This window comes from Anthonomus grandis, chromosome 16 (assembly GCF_022605725.1).
Source record: "Anthonomus grandis grandis chromosome 16, icAntGran1.3, whole genome shotgun sequence".
NCBI classification, from domain to species: Eukaryota; Metazoa; Arthropoda; class Insecta; order Coleoptera; family Curculionidae; genus Anthonomus; species Anthonomus grandis.
In genome coordinates, this window is record NC_065561.1 from 21,737,551 (window position 1) to 21,759,287 (window position 21,737).

The window sequence follows — 21,737 nt, forward strand, 5'->3', positions numbered from 1 at the left end:
TGGAGTCATTTTGCTGAAATGTCCATCATGTCTTCAAGGCGTTCCTGGACTTGGAACATTCCTGATTCAACTGCCTGGAAGTGATGGAAATATTTGACTAATTCCAGGCAGTTAATGGAGTCACTTTTCCAAAATGTTCATCAAGTCTTGAAGGCTCTTCTGGAATTGGAACGTTCCTGTTTCAACTGCCTGGAAGTGATGGAAATATTTGACTAATTCCAGGCAGTTAATGGAGTCACTTTTCCAAAATGTTCATCAAGTCTTGAAGGCCCTTCTGGAATTGGAACGTTCCTGTTTCAACTGCCTGGAAGTGATTGAAATATTTGACTTATTCCAGGCAGTTGATGGAGTCATTTTTCTGAAATGTCCATCATGTCTCCAAGGCTTTCCTGGACTTGGAACGTTCCTGTTTCAACTGCCTGGAAGTGACGCAAATATTTAACAAATTCTAGGCAATTAAAAGATAAAACGTCCCACATCTACGAAAGCCTACAACTTATGAATATTTCAGACGAATTAATTCTGCCTGGAATTACTAGTTAGAAATAAAACGCATATTTTCAGTTGGTACCCTTTATATCATTACTATTACAAAGTTCAGTAAACGAGTCAATAAGCCCTTTCATGACCTTCCTATAATGCTCAACCTTCAACCCTAAATTAATTAAATAAAACTCATCTCGCAGCAGCTCCATTTGATTCTCGTGGAAAACGCGTTCTCTAACTTTCGGATCGATGGTCGTCAAATGCGAGTAGTAAATCGACATAAACACCGCTAAGATCCTCATTGGTCTGATGCTGCCTTCGAAGTTCTCTTTTGGATACACTTTGCTGATATCTAAATGGAACTTTCCCAAATTCTCTTTAAGTGCTTCATAATATAGTGCAAGGAGTTCGTCCATGTGCTCATCCAAGGTTTCTTTAAAGGCATTTTGATAAAGAAAGAACAAGAGGTCATGCGTGGGAGGCTTGTACCTTAAAATCTGAAAGTCAATCAGTTTAACGTCCTGGCACTCCTGTTTGTCATTGAAATTGAAGAGCATGTTGGCAACATACACATCTCCATGGCATAACACGTTAATGAACTCATCAGACTTAGGAAGAAGGGCGAAGGCTTGTTTGAGCAGACTCTGAGCCTTCTGAGCCACTTCTTCTTTATTACTGATGTTTGAAAAAACTTGGCACAAGTACACAATCACTTTCACAATCCTTTGGAAAGCCTTTTTTGACTCCTTGGAGTCGATTACAAAGAAAACCTCTTGCAAATACTTGCTATAGAGGTCATAGAAGCTTTTTTCTTTCTTCAGTAGTGCTTGCTCAAAAATGAAACTGCTTGCGTGTAGCTTAGCTAATTCACTTACAGTAAGCTTAAGGGTAAGCAAGTCCAGCTTACAGTCAGGAGTAAGCCCTATATATCCCTTAGCAGTCATATCTTCCAAGACAAGAACATCATCCACCCGTGAAAAGTAGCACTCAGGAGCAAAACTTAGCAGTTCATTTAAGCCGAGCTCTCTTAACTTGGGAATGTATTCAAGATAAAAGAACTCTTCCTTCTTCGAAGGACCGCGGGCCAACAGTTGCTTGAAAAAGTCAATTTTGGCATTTAGGAACTTCACGAACATCTCTAGCAGTTGAACTTCGTTGTTACGCTCAACTTGGACTTTAAGTTGAAAGTAGTCCCCCAGGTGGCCGTTTCTTTGATCCAGCGGAATGAGCTCGTAAGAAATAAGCCGAAAATCTGAATCTCCGAATTTGTTTTTCACCGTTACATAAATATCTTCTTGGCTTATCCTGGGATTCTTGAAGAAATTCAGTATATTGTCAACCAGTTCGTCATCTTGCTCACTGGTTTCTTTTAAAACATGAAGTTTCACAAGAGGCAAAAGCACTTTAATGTGAAGCTCCAACTGAGCTCTCTCTAAGTCACTCTGCTCTAATAGCTCTTGGAAGTACACCTTCATTAGCTCGCGAAAGTGTTTTGCACGAAACTTTTCACTGGATTCAGCAAATATCTTTAACAACACTTGCTGAGATATCGTAACATATTTACTGGTCGCGTCATTTGTTAACAGAGACTCCACTACTTCTTGCAGATATTTGATTTCTTTTTGGGCTGCTGCTGTATCAATAGCTTTTGATAAATCCAGAGGGAGCAACAGCTTCTCTATGTCTTGCGGTACCATTAGAGGCTCAATGTTTGTTTTACTGCACCTCACAGTTTCTTTAATAGACTTTTTCAAGTTGTTCAACAGTAAATTCTCGCGTTCACTCATGGTTAATTGAACCGGGGACGTATGACAGTGTAAACACAATTATGTTTATTTTATAGCTTACTGGTTTGTATCTTTATTGGGGCAATTTCCTTTTTAATTGCTGAACTTTGAAATTTAATTAAATAATATTTTTATGGAAATATGGTTGTGATTAATGAGCTTGTATGCAGGGTGATCCACCTTTACAGCAAAAAGATTTTGCAAAAAAAGAAAACGAAGTATCTATGAAGTTAGAGGAAGGCAGTGATGGCGAGTCCAGCAGTGAGGCAAATGAAGTTGATGAAATGAAACGGAAAAGTGAGTTGAAAAGAGAAACGTCCTAAGTTCAAAAAAGCCTGCAATAGATTTCAGAATTGTCTGGAATTAGTTAAATATTTCCATTAGTTCCAGGCAGTTGAAACAGGAATGTTCCAAGTCCAGGAAGGCCTTGAAGACATAATGGACATTTCATATAATGACTCCATCAACTGCCTGGAATTAGACAAATATTTCAATCACTTCCAGGCAGTTGAAACAGGAATGTTCCAAGTCCAGGAAGATCTGCAAGACTTGATAGACATTTTAAAAAAATTACTCCATCAACTGCCTGGAATTAGTCAAATATTTCCGTCACTTCCAGGCAGTTGAAACAGAAATGTTCCAGGTCCAGGAAGGCCTTGAAGACTTGATGGACATTTCAGAAAAATGACTCCATCAACTGCCTGGAATTAGTCAAATATTTCCGTCACTTCCAGGCAGTTGAAACAGGAATGTTCCAGGTCCAGGAAGGCCTTGAAGACTTGATGGACATTTCAGAAAAATGACTCCATCAACTGCCTGGAATTAGACAAATATTTCAATCACTTTCAGGCAGTTGAAACAAGGATGTTCCAAGTTCAGGAAGGCCTTGAAGATATGATGGACATTTCATATAATGACTCCATCAACTGCCTGGAATTAGACAAATATTTCCATCGCTTCCAGGCAGTTGAATCAAGAATGTTCCAAGTCCGGGAAGGTCTGCAAGACTTGATGAACATTTCAGAAAAATGACTCCATCAACTGCCTGGAATTAGACAAATATTTCAATCACTTTCAGGCAGTTGAAACAGGAATGTTCCAAGTCCAGAAAGGTTTTCAAGACTTGATAGGCATTTCAGAAAAATTACTCTTTTAACTGCCTCGAAGTAGTCACATATTTCCGTCACTTCCAGGCAGTTGAAACAGGAACGTTCAAAGTCCAGGAAGATCTGCAAGACTTGATGGACATTTCATCAAAATGACTCCATCAACTGCCTGGAATTAGTCAAATATTTCCGTCACTTCCAGGCAGTTGAAACAGGAATGTTCCTAGTCCAGGAAGGCCTTGAAGACTTGATGGACATTTCAGCAAAATGACTCCACAGCTGTCAGGAATTAGTCAAAGATTTCCATCACTTCCAGAGAGTTGAATCAAGAATGTTCCAAGTCCAGGAAGGCCTTGAAGACATAATGGACATTTCATATAATGACTCCATCAACTGCCTGGAATTAGACAAATATTTCAATCACTTCCAGGCAGTTGAAACAGGAATATTCCAAGTCCAGGAAGATCTGCAAGACTTGATAGACATTTAAAAAAAATTACTCCATCAACTGCCTGGAATTAGTCAAATATTTTCGTCACTTCCAGGCAGTTGAATCCAAGTCCAGGAAGATCTACAAGACTTAAGGGACATTTCAGAAAAATGACTCTATCAACGGCCTGGAATTAGTCAAATATTTCCATCACTTCCAGGCAGTTGAAACAGCAATGTTCCTAGTCCAGGAAGACCTTGAAAACTTGATGGACATTTCAGAAAAATGACTCCATCAACTGCCTGGAATAAGTCAAATATTTCCGTTACTTCCAGGCAGTTGAATCAGGAACGTTCCTAGTCCAGGAAGGCTTGATAGACGTTATATAAAAATGACTCTATTAGCAAAAAGTGAATGCACATAATAAGTAATAAGATTACAACACTGAACTCAAAATATTTAAGAGAAAGGGATAGGATGGCAAAAGTACAGTTTCCATTAAGGACCCTCTGATAAAATGAGGAAAACTAAGGAAGACTAACAGTCACGCAATCCAAAGCTTTGAACAGATCACAAAATACCGCTGATGCCTTGGAGAAAGAGAATCATCTTTAGATGATTCATATACTCAATAGATTTTCTGTACCATAGTCAAGCATACATTTTTATAAAAGTTACCAGGTAGGTTGGCTGAGGTGTGTTATACTTTTTAAACAAATTTTATTTAATTTGAATTGGATTTGTCCATATTTCCAGGTAATTTTGTATTCCAATTTCTCTGGAAAGGCCCTTTAAAGTTCTCTGATTGGATGCATTGATACTAGAAATTTAAGATACATGACAACCCTCTATAACTCCTTGAGAATATTGGGTTAATTTTTATGAAGATCTAACTGTGATCATTAGCAAAAATTTCTGTTATTTATCACTTAAAAAATATAAAATAGATGCTGTAAACTGGTGAATCACTTCTAGGCAGTTGAGAGCAAATCCAAGAAGGCTTGTATGGACATATCAGAAGAATTACTTCATCAACTGTCTGGAATTAATACTGGTTCAATTCAAGTACATGTGTATCAATGAACATCCTTTAATCCCGAATTGATTAATTAATTGTATATAAAAGTGTACGTGATTAAGGGCATCACCAGATGCAAGTGTGATTTTAATTATTATTATATTTAAACAATAAAAAAGTGTGTAATAATGTAAAATGAACCAAGCCGGAAGTAATTCATTGTGTTCATATATACCGGTCTGGCCAACTAAGTCCTTGCGTGCACACGTCAACGTGCGCTAGCGTGTCAAGCTAAATTTACTCACTTACCTGAGTCTTATGTCTGGTGTCTTTAATGGCTTTGATCATGTGTAGGCCCATCTCTACGCAACAGTGAGCATGGTCAGTCCTCGGCACTGGTAAGCCCGATACGCAGTAATAACAATCTCCGAGAAGTTTTATTCTTAAGCAGTGGTTTTCCTAAATTAAACGTAATTTAAGGGATGAATCATAGGGTGTATCACTCAAAGGTGTCTTACCGCTGCCAGTTTGTCGAATCGAGCGAATAGTTCGTTTAAAATCTTGACCAATTCCTGTGCGGTGCATTTAGTGGCTAAGACTAAAAAAGAGAAAATTAAGTTGGGTTGGGTTGGGGATAAATAAATCAAAAGAGAAGCAAGAGACAGAGCAAACGTCCTATTTAGAGTTTGATTAGAGGCAGTCAGAGACTTGTAAAAGGCATTTCCAGAGTAATTGGAATACAAAATTACCCGGAAATGTCCTTAAAAGACAAATGCCTTATGTAAATTATTAAAAAGTCACTTGAAAAATGTTTTTTTGATGTATCTAACGATCATAGTTTGACTGCCAGGGTTTTTTGTTTGAGATCAATGAAGCCCAGTGATTCAAGCAAAATTCTGATGGAGTAAGAGAGAATAGTCACGTACCTTAGGTTAGTCATTTGAATAGGGCTAATCAGAGAACTCTACAAAGCCTTTCCAGAGAAAGTTGAATACAAAATTACCTGGAAATATCGATAAATGATAAGTGACTTATGTAATTTTTAAAATATCATTTGAAAAGTCATTTTTTTAATAGACCTGCTGATCATAAAAATCAATAAAACTGCAAGTTTAGGCAAAAGTCTCGAACTTATTGCTGTTACCAAACAATACAACCTTGTCTCAACCTCAAGAATTTAGTGTTTTATAATTCAGTCATTGTCTTCTCTGTTGTAATACTTGAAAACCTTGAAATAGCTCTGTACCTTAATTTGATAAACCAGGGAGTGAGTTGAACATTGTTAGAAAAACCTGATTTTCAATAGCAATTTCTTGCTACCAAACACTTTTGGTCAAATTTGTATTTTCTTTTATACTAAGTAAGTTCCTTTAAAAAAAATGCACAATTTCATTCAATTTAAGAAAAATCACTAAAAAAATGTGATTAACTTCTATTATAACTCCATGAAAATTAGTAATTAAGCCAGAACTTCCAAGGAGTAAGAGAGGTTTTTATTGTACCTTAAGCTTCTAGTTTAAGTGAAGCTAATCAGAGATCCCTATAAAGCCTTTCCAGAGAAATTTGAATACAAAATTATCTGGAAAAGTCGATAAATGATAAGGGACTTATGTAATTTTCAAAAAAATCACATGGAAAATCATTTTTTAATAGACCTGCTGACCATAGTTGGACCTCCAATGTTTCCTGCCAGAGATAAATGAAAACCAGTAATTAAACCACTATTTCAAGGATGAAGAAATATTTGTTTTGCACCTCAAATTCCTGGTCTAAAGGAATTAAATCGAAGAACTCTACAGAGCCTTTCCAGAGTAATTGGAATACAAAATTGCCTGGAAAGTTCGATAAATGCTCTTTGTATTTTCTTAAAGGACTTGACCATTATAATTATAGCTGCAGGGTCTTCTGTTATAGCTCAATGAGAACCATTAATTAAAACAGTATTACCTGGGAGTAAGAAACGTTTGCCCTGTACCTCAAATTTTTGGTATAAGCGAAGCCAATCAGAGAACTTTATAGAGCCTTTCCAGAGTAATTGGAATACAAAGTTACCTGGAAATGTCGATAAATAACAAATGTCTTATATAATTTATTAAAGAATGCTTGAAAAGTCGGTTTTTTAATTGACCTGTTGATCATAGGTTGACCTCCAGGATCTTCATTTATCGCTTCATGAAGACCACTACTTAAACTAGAATTCCTAGGAAATAAAAGAGATTTTCATAATTTTTAAAATGATCAAAGTAAATAACGATGGCAATTAAAGGCCATCGTGACTATTAATTAAAAAAAATCAGGTTTACTCGGTCATATTATGGGCAATGAAAAATAAAACTTCTTACAATTAATTGTCAAAGCAAAGGTTGAACACAGAAGAAGAATTGGGAAAATAAGGACGTCATTAGTGAATGAACAGGTTTGCATAACATCTAGGCTAAAGAGAGAGTGGTAATGAATAATGAAATTACTAAAATCCATTAATTGGTTGCAAATCAAGAAGAAGAAGAGAGGTTTGTCCTATGCCTCCAATTCCTTCTCTCAATAAAGTCAATCAAAGAACTCCACAGAGGCTTTCCAGGATAATTGGAATACAAAATTACCTGGAAATGTCCATAAGTAACAAATCTCTGATGTAGTTTATCAAATAATGCTTGAAAAGTCGTTTTTCAATTGACCTGTTGATCATAGTTCAACCTTCAGCTGCAGGGTCTTCTGTTATAGCTCAATGAGAACCATTAATTAAAACAGTATTACCTGGGAGTAAGAAACGTTTGCCCTGTACCTCAAATTATTTGCCTAAATGAAGCCAATCAGAGAACTTTATAGAGCCTTTCCAGAGTAATTGGAATACGAAATTACCTGGAAATGTCGATAAATAACAAATGTCTTATGTAATTTATTAAAGAATGCTTGAAAAGTCATTATTTAATTGACCTGTTGACCATAGGTTGACCTCCAGGATCTTCATTTATCGCTTCATGAAGACCACTAATTAAACTAGAATTCCTAGGAAGTAAAAGAGATTTTCATAATTTTCAAAATGACCAAAGTAAGGAACGAAGAAGTTATAAGGATGTGAATTAAAGGCCATCGACACTATTAATAAGAAAAAATCAGGATTATTCGGTCTTTGTTTGTCTGATTATTTGACAATTAATTGTCAAAGCAAAGATCGAAGGCAGAAGAGGAATTGGGAGAATAAAGATGTCATTAGTGAATGAAAAGGCTTGCATAACATCTAGGCTTAAGAGCGAGTGGCAATGAATAATGAAATAATTACTAATATCCATTAATTTGTTGCAAATCAAGAAGAAGAAGAGAGGTTTGTCCTATGCTTCAAATTTCTTCTCTCAATAAAGTCAATCAGAGAACTCTACAGAGGCTTTCCAGGATAATTGGAATACAAAATTACCTGGAAATGTCTATAAGTAACAAATCTCTTATATAGTTTATCAAATAATGCTTGAAAAGTCGTTTTTCAATTGACCTGTTGATCATAGTTCAACCTTCAGCTGCAGGGTCTTCTGTTATAGCTCAATGAGAACCATTAATTAAAACAGTATTACCTGGGAGTAAGAAACGTTTGCCCTGTACCTCAAATTCTTTGTCTAAATGAAGCCAATCAGAGAACTTTATAGAGCCTTTCCAGAGTAATTGGAATACGAAATTACCTGGAAATGTCGATAAATAACAAATGTCTTATGTAATTTATTTAAGAATGTTTGAAAAGTCATTATTTAATTGACCTGTTGACCATAGGTTGACCTCCAGGATCTTCATTTATCGCTTCATGAAGACCACTAATTAAACTAGAATTCCTAGGAAGTAAAAGAGATTTTCATAATTTTCAAAATGACCAAAGTAAATAACGATGACAATTAAAGGCCATCGACACTATTAATAAGAAAAAATCAGGTTTACTCGGTCATATTATGGGTAATGAAAAATACAACTTCCTATAATTAATTGTCAAAGCAAAGATCGAACTCAGAAGAGGAATTAGGATAATGAAGATAATAATGATAATTAATTACATCCAATAATAATAATCCATTAATTGGTCCAATAATTGGTTGCAAACCAAGAAGAAGAATGGCTAGTCATGCACCTCAAACTCCTTCACTCAATAAAGCCAATCATAGTACTCTACAGAGCCTTTCCAGACATATTGGAACACAAAATAATCTGGAAACCTAGTTAAATCCAATGCGAATCCAAAATTATTTTTTCTAAAAGTCGTCAATCAACTGAGCCTACCTACCTGTTAGCCAATCACTCAAGCACACTCACCGGTAAATCCCTTAATATCAGCGAACAAGATGCTCACGTTTTCGTACCGGTGGATGTAGATCTTGTGGAACTGGTGCGGTTGGAAGTGACCTCCGCGTTCCTCACGTTCGATGTCTCTTATCATTTCTTTTGCCACGAAGTCTGGTAGAACTATGGCAATTAAAAAAAAAAATGATCAATAAACAGTCAGTTAAGATTAAAGGTACTCAACAGTGGTGTTCTTTGATTGTGTGGATCAAGGGAAACGGTTGGCGTGCGTCCTTCCTGTTTTACCACTCTGTATGTCTTTTTGAAACATATCGAGTTCCCTTAGGAATAAATTCCTTACCTGACAAAAGTAGTTTCTCCTGTTTGTCATTTTCCGCTTGAGTGCGGTATCGCATTTCCATAGACCGGTGGGTTTCCAGAAATGCCTTCCGCTGACTGCGGTCGGTCAAGTATTTCGTGTACATACCGGCGAAGTTTACGCAACTGTACAGAATAACGTTGGCGAATATCCGCTTTATTTTGCAAGAGTCCTCCTCTTCCAACTGCAATTGAATAAATATGAGTCGTATTATTTTGAGGTTATAGGAGGCCTTATTTTCCCCACGGATAGAGAACGGGTTTTCAGAAATAAATTCCCTTTCGAGCACGCTATAAATAATCCTAATCTAAACATCCATAAAACCCTGTCGATTTCAGAATATAATAATGCGTCTCCCATAAAATTTAACTGACCAGCGATCTGTGTACTCCAATTAGGTACATGTTTGGGAACGGAGATATTTACAGTTGGCCGATTATCAAAGGAATTTCACGAATCGCGGTCAATCAAAACCGGGTGGAAATATCGAAATATGCGGAGCGGTTTAATATTGGAGACGAAGTGATTTTATTAGTCCAATAAGAAAAAAAGCTCTTAAAGAGGGTCTGGCGATAAGTCACAATGAGAAGGGAGAATCTATCTAATATTCAAGGTTTCCTTACAGGGATCAATTAAAACACCAATATTCCAGAGAGTAAGAAAGGTTTATCTTGTACCTTAAATATTTTGTATCAGTGAAGCCAATCAGAGAACTTTATAGAGCCTTTCCAGAGTAATTGGAATACAAAATCACCTGGAAATGTCGATAAATAACAAATCTTTTATGTAGTTTATTAAATAATGCTCGAAAAGTCAGTTTTTAATTGACCTGCTCAAAGTGTTGAAAATAGTAAGAAAGGTTTGTCCTGTACCTTAAACTTGAGACAAAGTGATTTTATTACTCAAATAAGCCAAAAAGCTCTAAAAGAGGGTCTGGCCATAAATCACAATGAAAAGGGAGAATCTACTATTAATATTACTTACCTCATAGCTGCCCAAATAAAAGACCTTTACGGATACCAGGATGACGTGGCCGAGGGCAGATAGGCAACCGGCAATGATGCACCATCGGAGCGGTAGCGGTAACATCGCGTAAGATACGAACACGATGAAAAGAACGTACCATACCAAACTCTCTTTTAATCCGAATCCTATGCCGTCGCTAACGATACCTAAAATGGAAAATTGTACTTTTTGATAGGTATTCTGTCATTGAATTCGGCACACAGACATTTCTTTACATTTTTCAGTACTTAGGACCAGGAGTGGGTATAAAGAGCATTTTTTCACTTCGATCGCGTTTAACTCTTTAGGAACGTCCAGGATCACCTTGAAATTGTACTTTTTTGACTAAGTTATCACCTTTACAAACGTAAGAAGTTATTTCATAACGATCGTTAAAGATTCTTGACTCTCAGAGAGGTTTAAGTGCGAAAAAGTGGGTCAAAAGTGCATTTTTTCACTTTCGATCGCATTTCACTCTTCAGTAACGTCCAGGATTTCCTTGAAATTGCACTTTTCTAACTTAATGATGATCTCTTCAAACGTGAGAGGTCATTTCATAGCGATCGTCAAAGATTCTTGACTCCCAGAGGGGTTTAAGTGCGAAAAAGTGGGTCAAAAGTGCATTTTTCCACTTTCGATCACATCTCACTCTTCAGTAACGTCCAGAATCACCTTGAAATTGTACTTTTCTAACTTAATTATGATCTTTACAAACGTGAGAGGTCATTTCATAGCGATCGTCAAAGATTCTTGACTCTCAGAGGGGTTTAAGTGCAAAAAAGTGGGTCAAAAGTGCATTTTTTCACTTTCGATCGCATCTCACTCTTCAGTAACGTTCAGGATCGCTTCGAAATTGTATTTTTCTAACTGAATTATGATCTTTACAAACGTGAGAGGTCATTTCATAGCGATCGTCAAAGATTCTTGAGTCTCAGACGGGTTTAAGTGCGAGAAAGTGGGTCAAAAGTGCATTTTTCCACTTTCGATCGCATTTCATTCTTTAGTAACGTCAAGGATCGCCTTGAAATTGAACTTTTCTAACTTAATAAAGATCTTTTCAAACGCGAGAGGTCATTTCATAGCGATCGTCAAAGTTTCTTGAGTCTCAGAGGGGTTTAAGTGTCAAAAAGTGGGTCAAAAGTGCATTTTTTCACTTTCGATCGCATTTCACTCTTCAGTAACGTCCAGGATCGCCTTGAAATTGCACTTTTCTAACTTAGTTATGATCTTTTCAAACGTAAAATGTTATTTTATAGCGATCGTCAGAGATTCTTGAGTCTCAGAGGGGTTTAAGTGTCAAAAAGTGGGTCAAAAGTGCATTTTTCCACTTTCGATCGCATTTCACTCTTTAGTAACGTCCAGGATCGCCTTGAAATTGTACTTTTCTAACTTAATAATAATCTTTTTAAACGTGAGAGATCATTTCATAGCGATCGTCAAAGATTCTTGACTCCCAGAGGGGTTTAAGTGCGAAAAAGTGGGTCAAAAGTACATTTTTTCACTTTCGATCGCATCTCACTTTTCAGTAACGTTCAGGATCGCCTTGAAATTGCACTTTTCTAACTTAGTTATGATCTTTACAAACGTGAGAGGTCATTTCATAGCGATCGTTAAAGATTCTTGACTCCCAGAGGGGTTTAAGTGCGAAAAAGTGGGCCAAAAGTGCATTTTTTCACTTTCGATCGCATCTCACTCTTCAGCAACGTCCAGGATCACCTTGAAATTGTACTTTTCTAACTTAATTATGATCTTTACTAACGTGAGAGGTCATTTCATAGCGATCGTCAGAGATTCTTGAGTCTCAGAGGGGTTTAAGTGCGAAAAAGTGGGCCAAAAGTGCATTTTTTCACTTTCGATCGCATTTCACTCTTCAGTAACGTCCAGGATCGCCTTAAAATTGAACTTTTCTAACTTAGTTATGATCTTTACAAACGTGAGAGGTCATTTCATAGCGATCGTCAAAGATTCTTGACTCCCAGAGGGGTTTAAGTGCGAAAAAGTGGGTCAAAAGTGCATTTTTTCACTTTCGATCGCATCTCACTCTTCAGTAACGTTCAGGATCGCTTTGAAATTGTACTTTTCTAACTTAATGATGATCTTTCCAAACGTGAAATGTTATTTTATAGCGATCGTCAAAGATTCTTGAGTCTCAGAGGGGTTTAAGTGCGAAAAAGTGGGTCAAAAGTGCATTTTTTCTCTTTCGATCGCATCTCACTCTTCAGTAACGTCCAGGATCGCATTGAAATTATACTTTTCTAAATTAGTTATGATCTCTACAAACGTGAGAGGTCATTTCATAGTGATCGTCAAAGATTCTTGAGCCTCAGAGGGGTTTAAGTGTCAAAAAATGAGTCAAAAGTGCATTTTTTCACTTTCGATCGCATTTCACTCTTCAGTAACGTCCAGGATAACCTTGAAATTGTCCTTTTTTGACTATGTTATTACCTTTACAAACGTAAGAAGTTATTTCATAACGATCGTCAAAGATTCTTGACTCCCAGAGGGGTTTAAGTGCGAAAAAGTGGGTCAAAAGTGCATTTTTTCACTTTCGATCGCATCTCACTCTTTAGTAACGTTCAGGATCGCCTTGAAATTATACTTTTCTAACTTAATAATGATCTTTACAAACGTGAGAGGTCATTTCATAGCGATCGTCAAAGACTCTTGACTCCCAGAGGGGTTTAAGGGCCAAAAAGTGGGTCAAAAGTGCATTTTTTCAATTTCGATCGCATTTCACTCTTCAGTAACGTTCAGGATCGCCTTGAAATTGTACTTTTCTAACTGAATTATGATCTTTACAAACGTGAAAAGTCATTTCATAGCGATCGTCAAAGATTCTTGAGTCTCAGAGGGGTTTAAGTGCCAAAAAGTGGGTCAAAAGTGCATTTGTTCACTTTCGATCGCATTTCACTCTTGAGTAACGTCCAGGATCACCTTGAAATTGTACTTTTCTAACTGAATTATGATCTTTACAAACGTGAGAGGTCATTTCATAGCGATCGTCAAAGATTCTTGAGTCTCAGACGGGTTTAAGTGCGAGAAAGTGGGTCAAAAGTGCATTTTTCCACTTTCGATCGCATTTCATTCTTTAGTAACGTCAAGGATCGCCTTGAAATTGAACTTTTCTAACTTAATAAAGATCTTTTCAAACGCGAGAGGTCATTTCATAGCGATCGTCAAAGTTTCTTGACTCCCAGAGGGGTTTAAGTGCGAAAAAGTGGGTCAAAAGTGCATTTTTTTACTTTCGATCGCATCTCACTCTTCAGTAACGTTCAGGATCGCATTGAAATTATACTTTTTTAACTTAGTTATGATCTTTATAAACGTGTGAGGTCATTTCATAGCGATCGTCAAAGATTCTTGACTCCCAGAGGGGTTTAAGTGCGAAAAAGTGGGTCAAAAGTGCATTTTTTCACTTTCGATCGCATTTCACTCTTCAGTAACGTTCAGGATCGCCTTGAAATTGTACTTTTCTAACTTAATGATGATCTTTACTAACGTGAGAGGTCATTTCATAGCGATCGTCAGAGATTCTTGAGTCTCAGAGGGGTTTAAGTGCGAAAAAGTGGGCCAAAAGTGCATTTTTTCACTTTCGATCGCATTTCACTCTTCAGTAACGTTCAGGATCGCCTTGAAATTGCACTTTTCTAACTTAATGATGATCTTTCCAAACGTGAAATGTTATTTTATAGCGATCGTCAAAGATTCTTGAGTCTCAGAGGGGTTTAAGTGCGAAAAAGTGGGTCAAAAGTGCATTTTTTCACTTTCGATCGCATTTCACTCTTGAGTAACGTTCAAGATCGCCTTAAAATTGTACTTTTCTAACTTAGTTATGATTTTTACAAACGTGAGAGATCATTTTATAGCGATCGTCAGAGATTCTTGAGTCTCAGAGGGGTTTAAGTGCGAAAAAGTGGGTCAAAAGTGCATTTTTTCACTTTCGATCGCATCTCACTCTGCAGTAACGTCCAGGATCACCTTGAAATTGTACTTTTCTAACTTAATTATGATCTTTACTAACGTGAAAAGTCATTTCATAGCGATCGTCAACAATTCTTGACTCCCAGAGGGGTTTAAGTGCGAAAAAGTGGGTCAAAAGTGCATTTTTTCACTTTCGATCGCATTTCACTCTTCAGTAACGTCCAGGATCACCTTGAAATTGTACTTTTCTAACTTAGTTATGATATTTACAAACGTGAGAGGTTATTTCATAGCGATTGTCAAAGATTCTTGAGTGTCAGAGGGATTTAAGTGCGAAAAAGTGGGTCAAAAGTGCATTTTTTCACTTTCGATCGCATCTCACTCTTCAGTAACGTCCAGGATCGCCTTGAAATTATACTTTTCTAACTTAATGATGACCTTTTCAAACGTGAGAGGTCATTTCATAGCGATCGTCAAAGATTCTTGAGTCTCTGAGGGGTTTAAGTGCGAAAAAGTGGGTCAAAAGTGCATTTTTTCACTTTCGATCGCATCTCACTCTTCAGTAACGTTCAGGATCGCCTTAAAATTGTACTTTTTTAACTTAATTATGATCTTTACAAACGTGAGAGGTCATTTAATAGTGATCGTCGAAGATTCTTGACTCCCAGAGGGGTTTAAGTGCCAAAAAGTGGGTCAAAAGTGCATTTTTTCTCTTTCGATCGCATCTCACTCTGCAGTATCGTCCAGGATCACCTTGAAATTGTACTTTTCTAACTTAATTATGATCTTTACTAACGTGAAAAGTCATTTCATAGCGATCGTCAACAATTCTTGACTCCCAGAGGGGTTTAAGTGCGAAAAAGTGGGTCAAAAGTGCATTTTTTCACTTTCGATCGCATCTCACTCTGCAGTAACGTCCAGGATCACCTTGAAATTGTACTTTTCTAACTTAATTATGATCTTTACTAACGTGAAAAGTCATTTCATAGCGATCGTCAACAATTCTTGACTCCCAGAGGGGTTTAAGTGCGAAAAAGTGGGTCAAAAGTGCATTTTTTCACTTTCGATCGCATTTCACTCTTCAGTAACGTCCAGGATCACCTTGAAATTGTACTTTTCTAACTTAATTATGATCTTTACAAACGTGAGAGGTCATTTCATAGCGATCGTCAATGATTCTCGAGTCTCAGAGGGGTTTAAGGGTCAAAAAGTGGGTCAAAAGTGCATTTTTTCACTTTCGATCGCATCTCACTCTTCAGTAACGTTCAGGATCGCCTTGAAATTGCACTTTTCTAACTTAATGATGATCTTTCCAAACGTGAAATGTTATTTTATAGCGATCGTCAAAGATTCTTGAGTCTCAGAGGGGTTTAAGTGCGAAAAAGTGGGTCAAAAGTGCATTTTTTCACTTTCGATCGCATTTCACTCTTGAGTAACGTTCAAGATCGCCTTAAAATTGTACTTTTCTAACTTAGTTATGATTTTTACAAACGTGAGAGATCATTTTATAGCGATCGTCAGAGATTCTTGAGTCTCAGAGGGGTTTAAGTGCGAAAAAGTGGGTCAAAAGTGCATTTTTTCACTTTCGATCGCATCTCACTCTGCAGTAACGTCCAGGATCACCTTGAAATTGTACTTTTCTAACTTAATTATGATCTTTACTAACGTGAAAAGTCATTTCATAGCGATCGTCAACAATTCTTGACTCCCAGAGGGGTTTAAGTGCGAAAAAGTGGGTCAAAAGTGCATTTTTTCACTTTCGATCGCATTTCACTCTTCAGTAACGTCCAGGATCACCTTGAAATTGTACTTTTCTAACTTAGTTATGATATTTACAAACGTGAGAGGTTATTTCATAGCGATTGTCAAAGATTCTTGAGTGTCAGAGGGATTTAAGTGCGAAAAAGTGGGTCAAAAGTGCATTTTTTCACTTTCGATCGCATCTCACTCTTCAGTAACGTCCAGGATCGCCTTGAAATTATACTTTTCTAACTTAATGATGACCTTTTCAAACGTGAGAGGTCATTTCATAGCGATCGTCAAAGATTCTTGAGTCTCTGAGGGGTTTAAGTGCGAAAAAGTGGGTCAAAAGTGCATTTTTTCACTTTCGATCGCATCTCACTCTTCAGTAACGTTCAGGATCGCCTTAAAATTGTACTTTTTTAACTTAATTATGATCTTTACAAACGTGAGAGGTCATTTAATAGTGATCGTCGAAGATTCTTGACTCCCAGAGGGGTTTAAGTGCCAAAAAGTGGGTCAAAAGTGCATTTTTTCTCTTTCGATCGCATCTCACTCTGCAGTATCGTCCAGGATCACCTTGAAATTGTACTTTTCTAACTTAATTATGATCTTTACAAACGTGAGAGGTCATTTCATAGCGATCGTCAATGATTCTCGAGTCTCAGAGGGGTTTAAGGGTCAAAAAGTGGGCCAAAAGTGCATTTTTTCACTTTCGATCGCATCTCACTCTTCAGTAACGTTCAGGATCGCCTTGAAATTGTACTTTTCTAATTAAATTATGATCTTTGCAAACGTGAAAAGTCATTTCATAGCGATCGTCAAAGATTCTTGAGTCTCAGAGGGGTTTAAATGCCAAAAAGTGGGTCAAAAGTGCATTTTGTCACTTTCGATCGCATTTCACTTTTCAGTAACGTCCAGGATTTTCTTGAAATTGCTCTTTTCTAACTAAATAATGATCCTTTTAAACGCGATATGTTATTTCATAGCGATCGTCAAGGTTTCTTGAGTCTCAGAGGGGTTTAAGTGCCAAAAAGTGAGTCAAAAGTGCATTTTTTTACTTCCGATCGCCTTATACTCCTCAGTAACGTCCAGGATCACCTTGAAATTACACTTTTCTAACTTAATGATGATCTTAACAAACGTGAGAAATCATTTCATAGCGATCGTCAAAGACTCAAAGAGTTTAAAAGTGCGTTTGTCCACTTTCATTTTTTTAAAGTTATGGCATAACTTAAATGGATACAACGCCAAAGTTTGTTTCAAGACATATTACTCCTGTTTAATTTAACGTTGGCCCTTGAAATATTTTTCATAATTTTCAATAAATTCGGGATCTTTTCACTACGCTAACCTTCACTTAAAACGTCAAAGTAAAGAAACGAAATCCTTATCAAAGGTAGTTTTATTAAAGTCTAACTTTTAAAAATTCAATTGTAAAAGGGCATCACGTTTCCCGAACATCCGAGAAAGGCAATTTAAAATTAGATTTAACCTTTTTAAGGAAATTTCCTGATGTAAAAACTCTCTATCTGTTATCTGTTCATGACTCGTAATTTAGAAGAATTTATTTAATTATATTTGTCCGTTTAAATATGAAATAATTGAATAATTTCCAGACTATCGGATACTAAAAGTTTAACTCGATTTCTGTCCGATACAATGATTCACTAATTCTACTCTATAACATGCGGTGAATTAGCTTAATTTCCAGTTGGTTTAATTCATAATTCAGCAGTTTATTTTGAACGCAAGTTATAATTAAATATAAGCTAATGGGTCCTTATATAAAATTTTTGGTACAACTAGGACTGATTTAAATATTACGATCCATAAATCACATTTGTGCAAATGTTTCCAGGTTTATAAGGAACATAAAGCGGAAAGTTTTATTTTATAAAATACGTGCTTAGGCAAAAAAGTTCCATGCACAGACTTGAAATGCACCGAGTTATTTAAATATTTAATTTAAATTCTCGAAAGAACGTCCTGCTTTGTGACTGAATTTTTATTTTCAGAAAATGCCACCAGAACAGCTTGTGTTTGATTTTTTTCTCAGATATTTTTAGCATTATTGACTGGTTAATTTTGAGCTAAAAGTAGAATAGTTTTGTGAATATTATGCTTTTTATTGCATGCAAATACCTGTAGTACTTTTCTAGATATCGGACTTTAAAGTGAGTGGTTGCTTTAAGGATCAAACTAATTTTTTGGACACCATTACCTAAAAAGTCTGATATTTCCAAAACTCTTTCCTGGATTGGTTCGAACCCTCAACAGCATTTTAATAAAATAGTTTTCTTAATATTATTCTTTTTATTGCATGCAAATATCTCCATTACTTTTCCAGATATTGGACTTTGAAATGAGTGCACACTTTGAAAATAAATTTGCATTCTTGGACACCACTGCCTAAAAAGTCTGATATTTTCCAAACTCTTTCCTGGATTGGTTTGAACCCCAAACAACATTTCTCTAGAATAGTTTTTTGATCAAGATCCTTTTTACTCTATTCAAATACCTTAAATACCTTTCCAGATATTGGACTTTGAAGTGGGTGCTCACTTTGAAAATCAAACTGCGTTCTTGGACACCACTGCCTAAAAAGTCTGATATTTCCAAGACTTTTGCTTAAATTGGTTTGAACCCTAGACAACATTTCTATGGAATAGTTTTCTAATTATGATACTTTTTACCCTATTCAAACACCTCAAATATCTTTCGAGATATTGGACTTTGAAGTGAGTGCTCACTTTGAAAATCAAACTGCATTCTTGGACACCACTGCCTAAAAATGCTGATATTTCCAAGACTTTTGCCTAAATTGCTTTGAACTCTAAATAATATTTCTCTGGAATAGGTTTCTGATCATGATCCTTTTTACCCTATTCAAATACCTCAATTACCTTTTCAGATATTGGACTTTGAAGTGAGGGCTTACTTTGAAAATCAAACTGCGTTCTTGGACACTTCTGCCTAAAAAGTCTGATATCTCCAAAATTTTTTCCTGGATTAGTTTGAACCCTCAACAACATTTCAATAAAATAGTTTTTTTAATATTATTCTTTTTATTGCATGCAAATACCTCTATTACTTTTCCAGATTTTGAACTTTGAAGTGAGTGCTCACCTTGAAAATGAATTTGCATTCTTGGACACCACTGCCTAAAAAGTCTGATATTTCCCAAACTTTTTCCTGGATTGGTTTGAACCCTTAACAACAATTTAATAGGATAGTTTTCTTAATATTATTCTTTTTATTGCATATAAATATCTCCATTACTTTTCCAGATATTGGACTTTGAAGTGAGTGCTCACTTTGAAAATGAATTTGCATTCTTGGACACCACTGCCTAAAAAGTCCGATATCTCCAAAACTTTTGCCTAAATTGGTTTGAACCCTAAACAATATTTCTCTGAAATAGTTTTCTGATCATGATCCTTTTTACCCTATTCAAACACCTCAAATACCTTTCGAGATATTGGACTTTGAAGTGAGTGCATACTTTGAAAACCAAACTGTACTCTCTTAAGTGCTGGATAAAATACTCACTCTGAATGGTCAGCAATAACCAAGTGCAAGCAGCTGCCCAGTGTAGGTAGTTGTTAGCGAAACACCTCCACCATCCAAGGACGCATACTGCAATGTTAATGGACATGCAGCAAACTGACCAAATGATTTCGTCTGTGTAGTCTGAGAGAATTAGGAGTTGATCGTTGCTCGGCCAGACTATTATCAATGCAACCTAGAAAGAGATAGAAGATTGATGAATGTGGAGGGTTAGTCAAAAAAATGGAAATTATACTAAAAATGACAGGAAAAGGAAACTGTTGTACTTTTTTATAAATAATAGGACCAGTTTACCTATTGTGCTTTTTTTTAAGGGAATTTGACTCATTGTACATTTTCTCAAAATTGTACATTTGAGTGCCATGTCAATTATAAATTTAATTTTTTTTAGGCTTATGAGAAAAATTGTACTTTACTAAAAATGACAGAAAATTTTAAATCTCTAGAGAAATAATTGTACTATGTTTAAACCCTAAAAGAACTGTACCGACAATTTTCTATTTTAGAAAAATACAGGCTTGAAAATTGTACAATTTTTTGAACCGTCATGGAAATAGTACTTTTTATTAAAAATTGCCTAATCCGAAGAAAAATAATTGTACAAAATTCAAATTTGAAAAAAATTAAATTGACAATTTTTTTAAAGTGCAGGCTTGAGAATTATACATTTTATAGACTAAAAATTGTACTTTTTACTAAAAATGGAAAAAAATTATAATTTGAAAAGAATTAATTGTACAGATTTCAAATTTGAAAAAAATTAAATTTATTGTTTTTTTAAATGCAGAATTAAATATTGTACATTTTGGAGATCGTCATAAAAATTGTACAAATTTCAAGTCGTTGTTTCAAATTTCTACAAAGATTGTACATTTTTTAAATTTTGGTAGGAAAATTGTACTTTTTGGTAAAAGTTTGCTCGAAAACCATTTAAAAAAATACAATTACAATACGTACAATGATGCATTGCAGTTAAAAAAATTGTACATTTAAGTGCTATGGTATTTACGTATCTGATCTCCTTAACTCATAAGAAAATTGTACTACTTACTAGAATTGGCAGGAAATTTATAATTTAAAGAAAAAAATTGTACATATTTTAAAACAATTTCACAGTTTTTTGTTTTTGATTAAATTTGATAAAAATTGTACTTTTTAGTGAAAATTTGGTCAAAAAGCATTTTTAAAAAATATATACACTTAAAAATTTATTCCAAAACTGTACATGGGTAGGAAAATAGGCGTGGATTGTAAAAATTATGATAGTTGTGCAATAACCATTTTACCATAAAAAAACTGTACAGTATCAAATAAAAAATATATTTTTTATTGGTAATTCCAGGCATCTTTGGATAAGGTTGGCTTTATTTAAAATCCCTAGGGAAGATTCACGTTACAAAAATTGTACTTTTCATTTGTACTCAAAAACCATTACATGTACATTTAGATAGTTGGTCCTTCGAGCGAACATTTTTGGATAGGGTTGAATTTTCTTTAAATATCTAGCAAATATCTTGGTCTATGTCTCTGTATGTACAATTATTTTGCCTTTTACAGACCGAAAATGGTCAACTTTGATTTTTTCTTCTAAAAAAACTAATAACGTTAAATTTTTTCCTTTAACGTTTTTAAAATATTTGGAATCTTCTGACTCGTTTGGTACTACTGAAAAAGTCGTACGTCTTATAGTTTCCAAGCTACGGGAATTCAAAGATTCTTATTAAATTCTGTATATTTGTTTTACAGTCCAAAAATGGTCAACTTTGAATTTTTTTTCTACAAAAACTAATAATTTTTAATTATTTCCTTTAACTTTTTTAGAATATTTGGAACCTTCTGAATCGTCTGGTATAACTGAAAAAGTCGTACCTCTTATAGTTTCCAAGCTACGGGAATTCAAAGATTCTTATTAAATTCTATATATTTGTTTTACAGTCCGAAAATGGTCAATTTTAAATTTTTTTCCTGAAAAAACTAATACCTTTAAATTTTTTCCTTTAACGTTTTTAAAATATATAGAACCTTCTGAATCGTTTGG

General features: G+C 35.4%; 2 protein-coding genes across 4 annotated transcripts in view; both read right to left on the reverse strand.

Annotated features, from left to right (window-relative positions):
• The window catches only part of LOC126745810 (adenylyl cyclase 78C-like), a 99,983-nt gene that overhangs the window by 40,063 nt on the left and 38,183 nt on the right, over nt 1–21,737 (reverse strand). For all 3 annotated transcript variants that reach the window (XM_050453819.1, XM_050453820.1, XM_050453821.1), the window contains 6 exons: nt 19,682–19,874; nt 10,448–10,635; nt 9,446–9,647; nt 9,118–9,267; nt 5,346–5,425; nt 5,137–5,286 (listed from right to left, as the gene is read on the reverse strand). In XM_050453819.1, the coding sequence (XP_050309776.1) occupies nt 5,137–5,286; nt 5,346–5,425; nt 9,118–9,267; nt 9,446–9,647; nt 10,448–10,635; nt 19,682–19,874 (963 nt within the window). The remainder of the gene's footprint in view (nt 1–5,136; nt 5,287–5,345; nt 5,426–9,117; nt 9,268–9,445; nt 9,648–10,447; nt 10,636–19,681; nt 19,875–21,737) is intronic.
• LOC126745813 (uncharacterized) lies at nt 558–2,307 on the reverse strand. Its single transcript, XM_050453826.1, has one exon. It carries the CDS (start codon nt 2,271–2,273, stop codon nt 561–563), a length of 1,713 nt encoding a protein of 570 aa, XP_050309783.1. The 5' UTR covers nt 2,274–2,307; the 3' UTR covers nt 558–560.

Excerpts from the sequence above, each read along its gene's own strand:
- LOC126745813 (XM_050453826.1), bottom strand. The coding sequence starts at position 2,273 with ATGAGTGAACGCGAGAATTTACTGTTGAACAACTTGAAAAAGTCTATT.